The sequence below is a fragment of the Xenopus tropicalis genome, chromosome 4, assembly GCF_000004195.4.
Source record: "Xenopus tropicalis strain Nigerian chromosome 4, UCB_Xtro_10.0, whole genome shotgun sequence".
Classification (NCBI taxonomy): domain Eukaryota; kingdom Metazoa; phylum Chordata; class Amphibia; order Anura; family Pipidae; genus Xenopus; species Xenopus tropicalis.
Genome location: NC_030680.2, coordinates 149858271 through 149875341, shown reverse-complemented (window position 1 = coordinate 149875341; position 17071 = coordinate 149858271). Strand labels below are relative to the sequence as shown.

The window sequence follows — 17071 nt, the reverse complement described above, 5'->3', positions numbered from 1 at the left end:
GGGACGTTGAAATAACTGCCCAGGAAAGGGAGGTGAAAAAAGATGTACGTCCATTACGTTCAACCATAATGCCTATATATAACCTGCCTAACTGCTAGTTGATCCAGAGGAAGGCGAAAACCCCCATCTGAAGCCTCTCTAATTTACCCCAGAGGGGAAATATCCCTTCATTCTCTATAGGACAGTATATGATGACATCAAGTAGGACATCAAGTAGGACATTTTGACCAAGGTTGATGTGAAAAAGCCCCTGAGACCCAGCAAGAAGCCACCGGCAGGTTGTTCCCCTGTACGAATTCCTTTTGCTCTTACGGTATCTTAAAAGCTATAATGGGGACATTGCCCAACCTTTGTTTTGTATGCTCCTCTTGGGGATGGCTGGAATAAAAATCTGTTCTTCCAATAACTCCCATTGGATGTTGTGACGGGTTTATGATAAACAATGATAGAATTGATTTAATTTCTCTTTGATGAGATTAGGGACTGATACCCAATAGGCAGATAATCCAGTTACCCTGGCACCTATACGTCTCCCCACCCCTGCATAGCAACAATAGGGACTTGTGGGGACATAAAAAGAGCCCCAAAGAGAGCTTGGAAAGTCTGTCTTCAGAGTCTTCGGATCAACCACTTCAGTTGCTCTTCGGCCATTATTTTCTTCAGACTTTGGATGTACTTCTGTGGGACTTTGAAACTGCCTTTTTGCTATTTTACTTCCTTAGAAGAATTCGTTGTCATTGGACCAAAATAGAATGCTACAATGCTAGAATGTATCTAGAATGCTACAAGGTTTCTCTCCTGTGTTTGGGCATACGGTTGTTCATTTTCATGACAGATGTGACTGATGTTCTTCTCCTTCGGTGTAATGTTATTGCTTACCCTTGAAGATGGGTGGAATATCTCAAGCTCTTAGTTCATGGGCTTGACTCTTGGTTGTTAGGTCATTTTCATGACAGTTGTGACTGGTCTTCTTCTCCTTCAGTGTGATGTTATTGCTTACCCTTAAAGATGGGTGGAATATATCAAGCTCTTGGTTCATGGGCTTGACTCTTGGTTGTTAGGTCATTTTCATGACAGATGTGACTGATCTTCTTCTCCTTCAGGTGTAATGTTATTGCTTACCCTTGAAGATGGGTGGAATATCTCAAGCTCTTAGTTCATGGGCTTGACTCTTGGTTGTTAGGTCATTTTCATGACAGATGTGACTGGTCTTCTTCTCCTTCAGTGTGATGTTATTGCTTACCCTTAAAGATGGGTGGAATATATCAAGCTCTTGGTTCATGGGCTTGACTCTTGGTTGTTAGGTCATTTTCATGACAGATGTGACTGATCTTCTTCTCCTTCAGGTGTAATGTTATTGCTTACCCTTAAAGATGGGTGGAATATATCAAGCTCTTGGTTCATGGGCTTGACTCTTGGTCGTTAGGTCATTTTCATGACAGATGTGACTGATCTTCTTCTCCTTCGGGTGTAATGTTATTGCTTACCCTTAAAGATGGGTGGAATATCTCAAGCTCTTGGTTCATGGGCTTGACTCTTGGTCGTTAGGTCATTTTCATGACAGATGTGACTGATCTTCTTCTCCTTCGGTGTAAAGTTATTGCTTACCCTTGAAGATGGATGGAATATCTCAAGCTCTTGGTTCATGGGCTTGAATAACAATAATTTACCTAAATATACCAAAGTGTGACCAGTATACTTTGCTCAGGGTATAACCAGGTGGAGTTAGAGGACAGGGACCATCTCAACGTGAAAAGTAAGAATGGGGACTCTTGTTTTTTAAACAAAAACGTAATTTTCTACTCTAGGGCCCAGCATGTTGGCTACCAAGCCGAGCTTCACAATACGCACTTGTTGAATAATAAATCTGCCTTAAGGATTACAGTTGCTTGTTCTGCAGATCTTACTGACTTTGGAAAAGGCACGCGGCCGGGTTGCCAACTACACCCTCAGATATATTAGAACGACTGAGAAAATACGAGGTGCGGTGAGATTTGTTAGCGCTTATGGAAAAAAGAATAATAAGAGGTGGTGGTGTTCTCATTGTCCTGCCGCAGAGCCTACTGGCTGGAAGAGCAAAGTAACAGGAATAATGTACAATCGGCTTGAACACAGACATTAAAATAACAGCCTATAATTATAAACCTTCGAACGTTGTGGGATGATCCAAGCTTAGAAGTAGAGTCTAGTTTCATCCCAGGAGACTTGGGTTCAAGTAAATCCAAGCTTAGGTTAATATAATATGAATTTGTTGGTCTCAGTCAGACCTTAGTGGACATGTGCCTACGTTACAGAGTCACCGCATCGTTTGGCAGCAGGGATCGTATTTATCCAGGGCCCAAGTGAAACAGCAGGGGTATTGAAGGTCACGGGCTTGTTGTCTTTGGAAGCGGCCGCAATGTTCCCCTGCACAAGCCATTTAGCGCTACAAGTACAAAAAGCCACCAAACCTCATTCATAATAACAAACAGAATTAATGACTTCTCTTTCTCCGCTCTTCGCTTCTTTGGTCGCCTGTTGCCCTATTCCCTCTGGGGTAATTAGATGTAAGAGCTGCCATAGGGCCATAGTCCACTGTTATGAACATTAATTTGGGGGTTTATCCAGATTTCCATACAGCAGAACTGATCTAAGCAAATTATTCCTAAATATATTTTATTTATTATTTTTTATTTTTTTTTTGTATTATTTTAGGTTATTTTTTTTTATTTATTTGTAACATGTTTATCATTATATTTATCATTTTTTATATTGACTTTATTTTATTTATTTTTTTATTTAATTTACTTAATTTATTATTGTATTGTTTGTATTTATTTTTATTGCATTTTGTTGTTTGTATTTTTATTTTTTATTTAATTTACTTGATTTATTATTGTGTTATTTTATTTAATTTTGATTTATCATTTTATTTATGTTTATTTTTAATGTATTTATCATTTTATTTTTTACTTGTGATTTACTAAATTTATTATTGTATTTATTTTTTTTATTTGTCATTTTAGTTTTTACATTTAATTTACCCAATTTATTATTTTTATTTTGTTTATGATTTTATTTATTATTTTTTACGTTTGTGATTTTATTTTTTTAAATTTAATTTACCCAATTTATTATTTTATTTATTTTTATTTTGTTTATGATTTTATTTATATTTTTTACGTTTGTGATTTTATTTTTTAAATTTAATTTACCCAATTTATTATTTTATTTATTTATTTTCATTTTGTTTATGATTTTATTTATTATTTTTTACGTTTGTGATTTTATTTTTTACATTTAATTTACCCAATTTATTATTTTATTTATTTATTTTCATTTTGTTTATGATTTTATTTATTATTTTTTTATGTTTGTGATTTTTTTTTTTACATTTAATTTACCCAATTTATTTATTTATTTTTATTTTGTTTATAATTGTATTTATTATTTTTTTATGTTTGTGATTTTATTTTTTTTACATTTAATTTACCTAATTTATTATTTTATTTATTTTTATTTCTTGACTAACCAGTGCTGACTTATTTATAACACTTTGAGATATTCAAGTTACTTTTATTTTTTAAGGAATTTTTCTTCTTCCCTTGAAATGGCCTCCTCTCACCCACACTGAAATCCACAAAACCACAGATGCTACAAGGCTATATGATGTCAGCGCCGCTCCACGACCCGGCTCTTTCCTGGTGCTTTAATATAGTACAGTTCTTAGTATTGAGCCATAAATGGGTTGAACAAATAGCATCTATAAGTATAATCCCCCTCCGCCCCCGGTTCAATTTCGAGTGCTAATTATGCTTTCCAATAATAAGGCGTCACGACAAGAATACGTTGTATCTGAATTTGTCTATTTTTATAGTTCGGGACGTGGGAGCAGTTTGTTGGTGTTTTTGTTCCACTAACAGCTAAACTGGGGCATTGGAAAACGTTCATTTCACCCCAAACTCCCTCAAAATTAAAAAAAAATTTGAACTTTTTTTTTTTTTTCTAAATATGTTTTACATTTTAATTTAAAAATAAAACGAGGCAGTGGTAACTATTTAAGGAACTGTCATCACTCAATCTCTTCCCTATTTTTAGACCATTGCTTTTATAATTGTGACTTCAACTGGTTTTGTCATTTTTAGTGACATAAGGGAATATTTTTTTTCAACTGAATGTGGCCTGTGATTTGTAGCCTGAAGCTGGTCAGCTGACTACCAGACCAAATTGGGCCAGTTTGATATTTTCAACCCCCAGTAGTGATGAGCGAATCTGTCCCATTTCGCTTTGCCATAAAATTTGCGAAATGGCAAGAAAATTCACGAAAATCGTGCATTTGTTGCGTGATTGTTTTTGTCAGCCGTGTCTATGTTGTCGCTCGCATCTATTTTTTTGTCACCCGCACTTTTTTTGACGCAACGCGACCGAGGGCGAATTGATGCAACGGCGCCCAATTTGACGCTCAAAAATAAAAATTTCCGCACGCCTAATTTTTCTGCACGGAAGTTTCGTGAAACAATTCGCCAATGGTGGAATGCAGAAATTCGCTGCGAATCCATGCCTGCCGAAAAAATTTGCTCATGACTAACCCCCAGCCCAAAAATTGCATCATGATGAGATCCTGTAAAGGCCCAATGGGAGAGGGCCGTATCAATGCACTGATGCAATCCTTGCCCAACAAGATTTTCAAAATCTTGGCCAGATATCCCTTAGGGTGGCAGTTGGGCATGGCCAAAATATGCCCATGTATGCTGAGCATTAGACTTCGCACTATGGGGCAGATTTATTAAGACACGAACACTCTGAGCGTATTTTCGGCAAATTTTTCGACGCTTGCGCGACTTTTTCATACTTTTGCGAGAAAAAATCGGAAAGGTTTTCCTGCTGTTTACAATCGTTCGGTACGAAAATTTTGTGACTTTCGCCAATACAATATTATCGTGACTAATACCATTTTTTTGTAAGCATTTTCGTGATATTTGCGATCTTTAGAAATTATCGCATCCAATCCGAATTTTTCCCATTTGGGATTTGAACTCGTGTTTTAATGAATCAGCCCCTATGTCTAAGGAGCTTCAAGGAACTTTTCTTGGCTAGTGTTGGATGAGTGTACATGCTAAAGTCTTGTAAGTGATGAGCGAATCTGTCTCCATCTTCGCCATTAAATTCGTGAAATGGCAAGAAAATTTGTGAAATGCCGAAAAATTTGCAAAACACATTTGTCGCGCAATATATTTTGTCACCCATGTCTTTTTTTTTTTGTCGCTGCACTTTTTGATGCGACCGCGCCCGATTTTTGCGCGTCCGTGCCCTATTTGATGCGAGACCATTTTTTTTTACTCTCGACTAATTTTTCCTCTGCAAATTTTCACAAAACAATTTGCCAATGGCGCCTATTTGACGTGATCTCGCCCAATTTTGACATGACCACGCCCTATTTTGACGTGAGACAATTTTTTTTACGTGGCGAATTTTTAAAAAGTTTAGCAAAACAATTTACCAATGGCGAAATGCGGAAATTTGTTGCGAATCCATGCCTGGCGAAAAAATTTGCTCATATAATACCTTCAACACAGGTAGAATTTAGGAGGAAAACTCCTGCTTATGACCGTATAGGTTGGTCCACCATTACCCTGCAGAAGACAACAGGTGGCAAAAAATAGTCCCAATCTGCCAGTGGCCCTGGGTCAGGAGCCCAAAAAACCCAAATGTCTCTACTGCTTATAGTCTAGTTGTACAGAATTCTGCTTATAACATTGCATTTATTAGCCCAAGTGTTGTGCCAAATTACTATGGACAAAGGTTCAAGATGGGACACATCCACCAACATTTATACCTCTCCATCCAGTTACGCTCCATTCAATTAAAAAATAATTTCACTCCTTCCTATTCCTTTCCACCAATCAATATTTTAGCTAAATCCCCTGGGATATTCACACTGTTGCCTTGTCTTAATGTCATAAATAAAAAGGGAATCATTTAACCATGAAATAAACCCAATAGGGCTGTTCTGCCCCCAATAAGGGGTAATTATATCTTAGTTGGGATCAAGTACAGGTACTGTTTTATTATTACAGAGAAAAGGGAATCATTTAACCATGAAATAAACCCAATAGGGCTGTTCTGCCCCCAATAAGGGGTAATTATATCTTAGTTGGGATCAAGTACAGGTACTGTTTTATTATTACAGAGAAAAGGGAATCATTTAACCATTAAATAAACCCAATAGGGCTGTTCTGCCCCAATAAGGGGTAATTATATCTTAGTTGGGATCAAGTACAGGTACTGTTTTATTATTACAGAGAAAAGGGAATCATTTAACCATTAAATAAACCCAATAGGGCTGTTCTGCCCCAATAAGGGGTAATTATATCTTAGTTGGGATCAAGTACAGGTACTGTTTTATTATTACAGAGAAAAGGGAATCATTTAACCATTAAATAAACCCAATAGGGCTGTTCTGCCCCAATAAGGGGTAATTATATCTTAGTTGGGATCAAGTACAGGTACTGTTTTATTATTACAGAGAAAAGGGAATCATTTAACCATTAAATAAACCCAATAGGACTGTTCTGCCCCAATAAGGGGTAATTATATCTTAGTTGGGATCAAGTACAGGTACTGTTTTATTATTACAGAGAAAAGGGAATCATTTAACCATTAAATAAACCCAATAGTGCTGTTCTGCCCCAATAAGGGGTAATTATATCTTAGTTGGGATCAAGTACAGGTACTGTTTTATTATTACAGAGAAAAGGGAATCATTTAACCATTAAATAAATGGGGCCACTGGACCACCCATAGCCAGTGATCAGATTAATGCCACCCCATCCCAAGGTTGCTCTGTGTGTGGCTGCTTTAAGGCTCATCTCTGTGTGTGGGACGGGGCTGAGATCTTTCCCAAAGACCCAGTTGATGAACACGTTCCCTAATTGTGACTGACTGTCAAAGCAAGAGGTTTGGTACATTAATTGTGCAGTCAGATTTACTAGAATGTGCATTTATGTTGAACCTGGAACATGTTTCTCTGCCTGACATCAAAGAGACATCAAAGGCCCGAGGTGTAGAGCGTCACGGCGGGATGAGATAATTTATTGTAGTCGGCTCTCCCTGTGATACTTCTGTACATACGGCTCGAGATGGTTGGGCAGATAAGCACATTAACTTGCTAGAACGAACCCCGAGCAGGTTTAATTGCTGCCGAGTAAATAACGAGGGCGGCGGCGCAGAATCCATCTCACTTGGACTGTCAGCGGGAGGCGCTCGGCCCTCTCACTAATGGTGTTTTAGAGAGGGACGGCGCTCAGTCAGGCGCAAACTGCACTCATTTCACATATATTGCCTTACATTTTATAATTATAATAGAAAATACAGTAGAACTCATAGGCTTGTAGATTGTAAGCTCTTTTGGGCAGGGCTCTCTTCTAGTGATGGGCAAAATGTTTCGCCAGGCATGGATTCGCAGCGAATTTCCGCCTTTCGCCATTGGCGGATTGTTTCGCGAAACGGATGAAAAAATTCGCCACGGAAAATTTCACTTCACGTACAAAAATTGTCGCCGGCATCAAAAGAATAGCCGTGCAACAAAATAATAGCCGTGGGCAACAAAATAATAGCCGTGCGATATAATAATAGCCGCGGGCGACAAAAGAATAGCTGTGCAACAAAATAATAGCATTGGGCGACAAAATAATAGCAGTGCGACAAAATAATAGCCACGGGCAACAAAATAATAGCCGCGGACGACAAAAGAATAGCCGCAGGCGACAAAAGAATAGCCGTGCAACAAAATAATAGCCATGGGCAACAAAATAATAGCCGTGCGACAAAATAATAGACGCGGGCGACAAAAGAATAGCCATGCGACAAAATAATAGCCACGAGCAACAAAATAATAGCCATGCGACAAAATAATAGCCGGGCGTCAAAATAATAGCCACGAGCAACAAAATAATAGCCATGCGACAAAATAATAGCCACGAGCAACAAAATAATAGCCATGCGACAAAATAATAGCCGCGGGCAACAAAATAATAGCCGTGCGACAAAATAATAGCCGCCTGACAAAATAATAGCTGTGGGCAACAAAATAATAGCCATGCGACAAAATAATAGCCGCGGGCAACAAAATAATAGCCGTGCGACAAAATAATAGTTGCAGGCGATAATTTTTTTTGCTACACAACATTTTTGCCTTTTTGCAAATTTTTTGCCATTTTGCAGATCTTTTGAAAGATTCACCAATTTTTCGGCGAAGCGAAACGGAACAGATTGGGACCTTAGCAACTGGCTAATTCAAACACTATATAAATGAGCGCTAAATTAAGGGATTAAAAGAATACAAAAGACTAATATGAAATTACCAGAGTTTTTATTGGTTGCTAGGGATTGGGACCTTAGCAACTGGCTAATTCAAACACTATATAAATGAGCGCTAAATTAAGGGATTAATAGAATACAAAAGACTAATATGAAACTACCAAACAGTGTTTTTATTGGTTGCTAGGGACTGGGACCTTAGCAACTGGCTAATTCAAACACTATATAAATGAGCGCTAAATTAAGGGATTAAAAGAATACAAAAGACTAATATGAAATTACCAGAGTTTTTATTGGTTGCTAGGGATTGGGACCTTAGCAACTGGCTAATTCAAACACTATATAAATGAGCGCTAAATTAAGGGATTAATAGAATACAAAAGACTAATATGAAACTACCAAACAGTGTTTTTATTGGTTGCTAGGGACTGGGACCTTAGCAACTGGATAATTGAAACACTATATAAATGAGTGCTAAATTAAGGGATTAAAAGAATACAAAAGTCTAATATGAAACTACCAAACAGTGTTTTTATTGGTTGCTAGGGACTGGGACCTTAGCAACTGGCTAATTCAAACACTATATAAATGAGCGCTAAATTAAGGGATTAGTAGAATACAAAAGACTAATATGAAACTACCAAACAGTGTTTTTATTGGTTGCTAGGGACTGGGACCCTAGCAACTGGCTAATTCAAACACTATATAAATGAGTGCTAAATTAAGGGATTAGTGGAATACAAAAGACTAATATGAAACTACCAAACAGAGTTTTCATTGGTTGCTAGGGATTGGGGCCCTAGCAACTGGCTTATTCAAACACCATATAAATGAGCGCTAATTGCACAGATGCTTCAGTGACTTCCATCCAATTGATACAAATCTGCTATAACTACAACCGCAGCTGTTAACCCTTTCCTTCCTGAATCTCAATGGCATTGTTTCTTTTTCTCTTTCCGTGTTTCCGGCAGGTCGTTTGTCATCCAGCAGATCCCGAGCAGCAATCTCTTCATGGTGGTGGTGGATAATGTCTGCAGTTGTAGCTCCGTCACCCCAATTACCATGGCACCTATTGAAATTAGGTATATCCTTTATTTTGAAAAGTGCAGAAATCTCCCAAACGATGTTCTGATTGGAAACATGACCCGGCCTGTATACACGGAACATTCCATCTACAGTCTGATCAAACGCAGCTTTCCTCTCCCTCCCTTCTATCAAATCAAGTAAATATAATTATTGCCTTTTGGGTTCTGCGCTTATACATGTGTTACTGGTTCTGTTCCTGTGCAACTTCCATTCTCATCTGATCTCTCCTTCATTGGGGGTGGGGAGGAAAGGAGATCTCACCATCAGCATAGGAAGGGGTTCCTTACTGTAAGGGCAGTCAGGTTATGGGGTTCCCTACCCAGAGAGGGGGAATGAGTGATACATTGGGGGGGGGGGAAGGGGATCTCACCATCAGCATAGGAAGGGGTTCCTTACTGTAAGGGCAGTCAGGTTATGGGGTTCCCTACCAAGAGAGGGGGAATAAGTGATACATTGGGGGTCGGGAGGAAAGGGGATCTCACCATCAGCTTAGGAAGGGGTTCCTTACTGTAAGGGCAGTCAGGTTATGGGGTTCCCTACCAAGAGAGGGGGAATGAGTGATACATTGGGGGTGGGGAGGAAAGGAGATCTCACCATCAGCAAAGGAAGGTGTTCCTTACTGTAAGAGCAGTCAGGTTATGGGATTTCCTACCCAGAGAGGGGGAATGAGTGATACATTGGGGGCGGGGGGGAAAGGGGATCTCACCATCAGCATAGGAAGGGGTTCCTTACTTTAAGGGCATTCAGGTTATGGGGTTCCCTACCCAGAGAGGAGGAATGAGTGATACATTGGGGGTGGGGAGGAAATGGGATCTCACCATCAGCAAAGGAAGGGGTTCCTTACTTTAAGGGCATTCAGGTTATGGGGTTCCCTACCCAGAGAGGAGGAATGAGTGATACATTGGGGGTGGGGAGGAAAGGGGATCTCACCATCAGCATAGGAAGGGGTTCCTTACTTTAAGGGCATTCAGGTTATGGGGTTCCCTACCCAGAGAGGAGGAATGAGTGATACATTGGGGGTGGGGAGGAAATGGGATCTCACCATCAGCATAGGAAGGGGTTCCTTACTGTAAGGGCAGTCAGGTTATGGGATTCCCTACCAAGAGAGGGGGAATGATTGATACATTGGGGGTGGGGAGGAAAGGAGATCTCACCATCAGCAAAGGAAGGGGTTCCTTACTTTAAGGGCAGTCAGGTTATGGGGTTCCCTACCAAGAGAGGGGGAATGAGTGATACATTGGGGTCGGGGAGGAAACGGGATCTCACCATCAGCAAAGGAAGGGGCTCCTTACTGTAAGGGCAGTCAGGTTATGGGATTCCCTACCAAGAGAGGGGGAATGAGTGATACATTGGGGGTGGGGAGGAAAGGGGATCTCACCATCAGCATAGGAAGGGGTTCCTTACTGTAAGGGCAGTCAGGTTATGGGGTTCCATACCAAGAGAGGGGGAATGAGAGATTCATTGGGGGTGGGGAGGAAAGGGGATCTCACCATCAGCATAGGAAGGGGTTCCTTACTGTAAGGGCAGTCAGGTTATGGGGTTCCCTACCAAGAGAGGGGGAATGAGTGATTCATTGGGGGTGGGGAGGAAAGGGGATCTCACCATCAGCATAGGAAGGGGTTCCTTACTGTAAGGGCAGTCAGGCTATAGGGTTCCCTACCCAGAGAGGGGGAATGAGTGATACATTGGGGGTGGGGAGGAAAGGGGATCTCACCATCAGCATAGGAAGGGGCTCCTTACTGTAAGGGCAGTCAGGTTATGGGGAGGAGCTGACGGATGGGCCTAAGAAGATGGAGTTAATTAAAATAAGGGAATATTTTGGAACAGTTGAATGTGAGGAAGACAAGTAATTATTTCAGTGAATGTTCCCTGTAACTAAAGTGACGGATGGGGCTGAATGAGCCCGTCAGTACCCAGAGCCCCTATAGGCTGTGCCCATGATGGGTGGGGGTTCCGCCCGGTACCTACAGTAGTGGGTGCCCCCCCTCGTCGCTCCGGCACAGATTGGGGTTTCAGTCTCTGATTCAGATCATAAGACACGAAGGAATTTTACTTTACATTCCTGACTCCCATTCCCGGAATGCCGAGGGAAACTGACCAATCCCACCCCCCCATATAGCCCCCCCGACCTTATTTGATGTGACAGGTGTCAGTACCACAGACATTACAGCCAAGGTCAGGGGAGGTTACGGAGCCGCAGCGTTTGCCCCCCCCCGGGCAGATATTGGGCAGCAGCTCTCGGGAAACCTACAAAGATGTTTTTATTGACTTTATTCCCTATTTAATATCGGCGCCGCCCAAACCCAATGTTCCGCCGGGATTTGGGGTTTGTTTTTGATTTTTTCAAAATAATTTGGATCATTCCGCTGCCCACAAAGTTCTCCCTACCCCCCCCCCCCCCCCGTGCCACCTACGGTGCATTATCCCCAGTCTGTCAGATAGAAATCCTGCTCAGTGCTGTCACTCTCCTGCAGCCAACCAATCAGATAGAGCGGGGGACAAAAGACTAAAACTCCATAATTTTTCATTTTTTTTTAATTTTCAAATTCGACTAAACTCACTTTCCCGAATGTCTAATATTTACTAAAAAAAAGTTGCAAGGAAAAGTCGCTGTGAAAAAAGTTGTAAAAAAACAAGACTTTTTTGAATTGTCGCCGCATAAATCCCGACTTTATCAAATTGTTGTTGAGACAATTAAAAAAAGTCGAGTTTTCGGGCAAAACCCAACGAATTCTCTAAAGTTTCGAGACAAAAGAAAGAACTACAAGGAAAGGGGAGGGGCCTCTGCCATTGGCTTCTGCGTGATCTCGGGACCACTGGGTATGGGGACCACTGAGTATGGGGACCCCTGTGTATGGGGACCACTGAGTATGGGGACCCCTGTGTATGGGGACCACTGAGTATGGGGACCACTGGGTATGGGGACCCTTGGGTATGGGGACCACTGGGTATGGGGACCACTGGGTATGGGGACCCTTGGGTATGGGGACCCCTGGGTATGGGGACCACTGGGTATGGGGACCACTGGGTATGGGGACCCTTGGGTATGGGGACCACTGGGTATGGGGACCCCTGGGTATAGGGACCACTGGCTATGGGGACCCTTGGGTATGGGGACTCCTGGGTATGGGGACCCCTGGGTATGGGGACCATTGGGTATGGGGACCCCTGGCTATGGGACCCCTGGCTATGCGGACCCCTGGCTATGGGACCCCTGTGTATGGGTACCCCTGGCTGTGGGTACCACTGGGTATGGGGACCCTTGGGGTTTCAACTGGGAAATGCGTTTTGAACAAAAGGTCCATTCAGGAAAGCAGGTAATGAGACAATTTACAAAAATTCAGGCGAATTCTGTAATAAAGATGAAATCTGTTTTCCTAAAAATTCTGAAATTCTGTAGAATTTGCAGATTATTGATAATTATCTGTATGTTAATAAATTCACTTAAAAATTTGAAAGGCTTCCTTTCCCCCCGCAAATGGTTTCTCCTTAACTTCACTGCACATAACGAATCCCTCAAATGTGAGCGCTTGAAATCACAGAAGATACGACGGCGGCCGGAAGCCTGTCATGGATTCCATCCCGAAGTAGGTTCCAAACGCAACGTATTTCTTGTCTTTGTTATAAATCTGTCCCAGGTTCTAGGTTATTTCTAAATAAAAATTGGGAAAATTGTCAGATTTTTTAAATATTATTTTTAAAAATTTGGGCCATTTTATTAAAATTTGATTTTGTTAAAACTTTTGTCACATAATTTCCACTTTTCTCCTGTTGTCCCAACGATACAATAACTTGGGCTCCTATGGCCACAAACATTTCTAGGGGCCCAGGAAATCCATTTTTTTCTGTGGGTAAAAAACTTTTGATTAAAAAAAATCATTGAACTTTTCCTACTGACTGATAATTTTGTTGTTGAAATGAGGTTTAAGCAAAATTTTAATTACATTTCCAATCAGGGCACAGAAACACCATAACTGGCAAATAACTGAAGATTCTACTTTCCCATAAATATTTTGAATTAATATTTATTTATGTTATTTATTTTCTTTATTTTACAACCTTTACAGACAGATTTATGAAAATTCAAGTTTGATTGAAGCTGCAGTTTGAGAAAATCACTGCCAAAATTGCCATCGTTTTTTTCTGAAAAGTCATAAACCAATCCGTAATTTTTGAGATTTATCAAAATTTTTCAAAAATTGGTAGGAAAAAATTTAGATAAAAATCTCAACGCCTAAAATCTGACAAGTTGCTATGGAAGTCAATAGGATTTTTTTTTCCCAGCATCCTAAAAAGTTGTTAATTCTGTTTTTTTAAAAACTGATGTTGTGGGGAAAAAAAGAAATTTACATAGAAATATAAAAGATCCTGGAAAAACTCTCAATGGGATTTTGTCCTGTTTTTTGCTTATAAATTTGAATTTTAATAAATATGAAATTTTATTTAAATTTTATTTTTTTTTTAGAATGAAATGGAACCTTTTTTTGAACAAACATTTCTCTATGTTCTTCTCTCAATTTTGTGGGTTCCGGGGTTTTTTTTTAGAGATGCACCGAATCCACCATTTTCAGACTTGGATGAACCCCGAGTCCGTGAATCAAAATCCTAATTTGCATATGCAAATGAGGATACGGAAGGGCTAAACGGAAAAAAATTTTGAGCAAAACTTTTTGCCAGGCATGGATTGGCAGGGAATTTCCACATTTTGCCATTAGCGAATTGTTTTGCGAAACGTCCGTGAAAATTCGTGGGGAAAATTTCATTGCGCAGATTTTTTTTTTTTTCAAATTGGTTGTGGTCGCATCAAAAAAAGCACGGGCGACAAAAAAATAGACGCAGACGACAAAAAAGACACGGACGACAAAAAAAATCTCGCAACAAATGCGTTTTGTGAATTTTCTTGCCGTTTCGCGAATTTTATGGCGGAGCTCATCGCTACTTCTGTGTATATGTGACAAAAAGTCACGTGATTTGAAGGATTCGGTTCAGCTTGGGTTCCGAATCCCTACATTTTTTAATGATTTTTTAAAAAATTGATATTGATCCCTGAACAAAGCAAATGGCGGTTAGTGATGAGCGAATCTGTCCCATTTTGCTTCGCCATAAAATTCGCCAAACGGCGAAAAATTTGTGAAACACATTTGTTGTGCAATTTTTTTCTGTCTCCTGCATCCTACATCTTTATTGTTGCCTGCATCTATTTTTTGTCGCTGTGGCTATTTTTTTGTCGCCCGGGTTTTTTTTTTTACAAGACCACACCCTTTTTGACACGACCGCGCCCAATTTTGACATGACCCTGCCTTTTTTAACGCGACTACGCCCAATTTGATGCACAACAAAAAAAATTCCACACAACGAATTTTTCCGCAGTGAATTTTCATGGAAGTTTTGCGAAACGATTCACCAATCCATGCAAATCCATGCCTGGCAAAAAAAATTCGCTCATCACTAATTAAGTTTAATAATATAAATAATACCATTTCTATAATAACAATAATGATACAATAATTAGTGATGAGCGAATCTGTCACGTTTCGCTTTGCTAAAAAATTTGCAAAATGGTGAAAAATTCACGAAATGCATTTGTTGTGCGATTTTTTTTGTCGTCTGCGTCTTTTTAGTCACCTGCATCTATTTTTTGTCGCCCGTGTCTATTTTTTTTTTGTTGCCCGCACATTTTTTATGTGACCGCGGAGCCCAATTTTTACATGACTGCACCTTTTTTTCCGTGACCACGGCCTTTTTTGATGAGTGACAAAAAAAATTCTGTGCGACAAATTTTTCTGCTGTGAATTTTCACTAAAGTTTTCGCTGCGAATCCATGCCTGGCGAAAAAATTCTCTCATCGCTAACAATAATAACAGATTAAATAGAAATACAAATGTTTTTATCTCAATGTGTATTGAAAAAAAATTTTGGGGGAAAATTCTGATTTCTAATTTTTTTGTTTTCTGTTTTCAGGAAAATGCGAGAGAATGCGGCGGTGCCTTCAGCATTAACCCCCGAGCCACCGTGGTGCTGCTGGGGCTTGTAATGATCTATGTGTCGAGGTGACCCTGACTGACGGGATCACATGGCATGCTAGTTACATGGACATAGCGGGAGCTGAGACCGTCGGCGCAGTGTAGAAGACAAGAATCGTAGTCAGCTCATCAGCATTTCATGACTTTGAAACTGTTGGAAACAAACAAAAACTCTAAAAAAAGAGGTACAAAGCCAAGCTCCACCCCCTTACGTCGCGATTCATGCAGATGTGTCATGTCGCCATCACACCCCATAGCCACTGGACAACAGCCCCTGGGGGATCATCCTCTTCAGCTTTGCCCCCCCCCCATCCAAATGGTGTACTTTTTAAATAAAGTATATTAAAATCATGAGCACTCGTTATGTCCCTTGTTGCTGTCTCGTATGCAAATTAGCAAATTTTTGAATTTCGGTGAAACTTTTTCAGAGCTTTTCGGTTGTTTCCAGAAATGGGGCGACTAAAGGAGAATCTATTGGTGAGTGAATATTAATATCTCAGTAAATCATATATTTGAAGTTTTGTTCACTTACATACGATGGAAGATACAATTCCGTTGGGGAGGGGTTTATGTTTAGTAGGCGGTGCTTACGGGTGGCAGAGATGCAGCGATGGAGACTTCAGCATTTTTGGTAAAGTACAATCAGTTCTTCTTTAATTCTTTTTTAATTCTACATTATGGCTCCTCCTCCAGTCGTTCAGTTTGCCCCTGAAAATGACAATTAGGGGCAGATTCATCAAAGTACGGGATCGAATCCCAAAATGGGTAAAATTCGGATTAACTACGATAATTTCTGATGATCGGAAATGTCACGAAAATGCTTCTTGAAAAAATCGTAATAGTCACGATAATGTATTGGCGATCCGAACCCGGCCCAAGGAAAGTCACGATACCGAAGTTTGAATGAATCCGAAAATTTTGACCCAAAGTACAAAAAAGTCGCGCAAATTAGCGAAAAAATCACAGAAAATACACACAATACAAAAACTTAGAAAAAAATACGATATTTTTTGTTTTCGGAATCAATCGTACTTTGATAAATGTGCTCCTTAGGGTCACGGACAAAAGTGCTCAGACGGCCATTTTGATTAAATTTGCACCAGTTCATTTTTTGGGATTAGACCCCTTAAATAGGGCGATTAATGCCGTTGACCCCCACCTTTCATTCCACCCTAGGACGGGGTAATTGAAAGTGAACTAGAAATGCCATATTTCATGTACTGAACCTTCTGTACTAAAGGTTTATAATCTCTATAACATTCATGGTCCTCATCCAAATTCTACAGCAGTGCGCCATGTTGGGTTTTATTAGGAGTGTCAGTGGCACTGCACGTGCTTAGTGGGCTGCTGGGGAGGAGCTAAGCGTAGGGGGCGTGGGAAATCATCAAGCAGAAGTCTACTAAAAAATCAATAAAACATTAAACAAAATAGGGCTGTTCTGCCCCCAATAAGGGGTAATTATATCTTAGTTGGGATCAAGTACAGGTACTGTTTTATTATTACAGAGAAAAGGGAATCATTTAACCATTAAATAAACCCAATAGGGCTGTTCTGCCCCAATAAGGGGTAATTATATCTTAGTTGGGATCAAGTACAGGTACTGTTTTATTATTACAGAGAAAAGGGAATCATTTAACCATTAAATAAACCCAATAGGGCTGTTC

General features: G+C 40.0%; 1 protein-coding gene across 2 annotated transcripts in view; it reads left to right on the top strand.

Moving 5' to 3' along the window:
* Positions 1–15761, top strand: part of cacna2d3 (calcium channel, voltage-dependent, alpha 2/delta subunit 3) — a 499906-nt gene extending 484145 nt beyond the window's left edge. For both annotated transcript variants that reach the window (XM_031901262.1, XM_031901261.1), the window contains 3 exons: positions 9270–9382; positions 12889–12971; positions 15346–15761. In XM_031901262.1, coding sequence (XP_031757122.1) covers positions 9270–9382; positions 12889–12971; positions 15346–15438 — 289 coding nt within the window. In that variant the 3' untranslated portion in view covers positions 15439–15761. The remainder of the gene's footprint in view (positions 1–9269; positions 9383–12888; positions 12972–15345) is intronic.
* The last annotated feature ends 1310 nt before the right edge of the window (positions 15762–17071 follow it).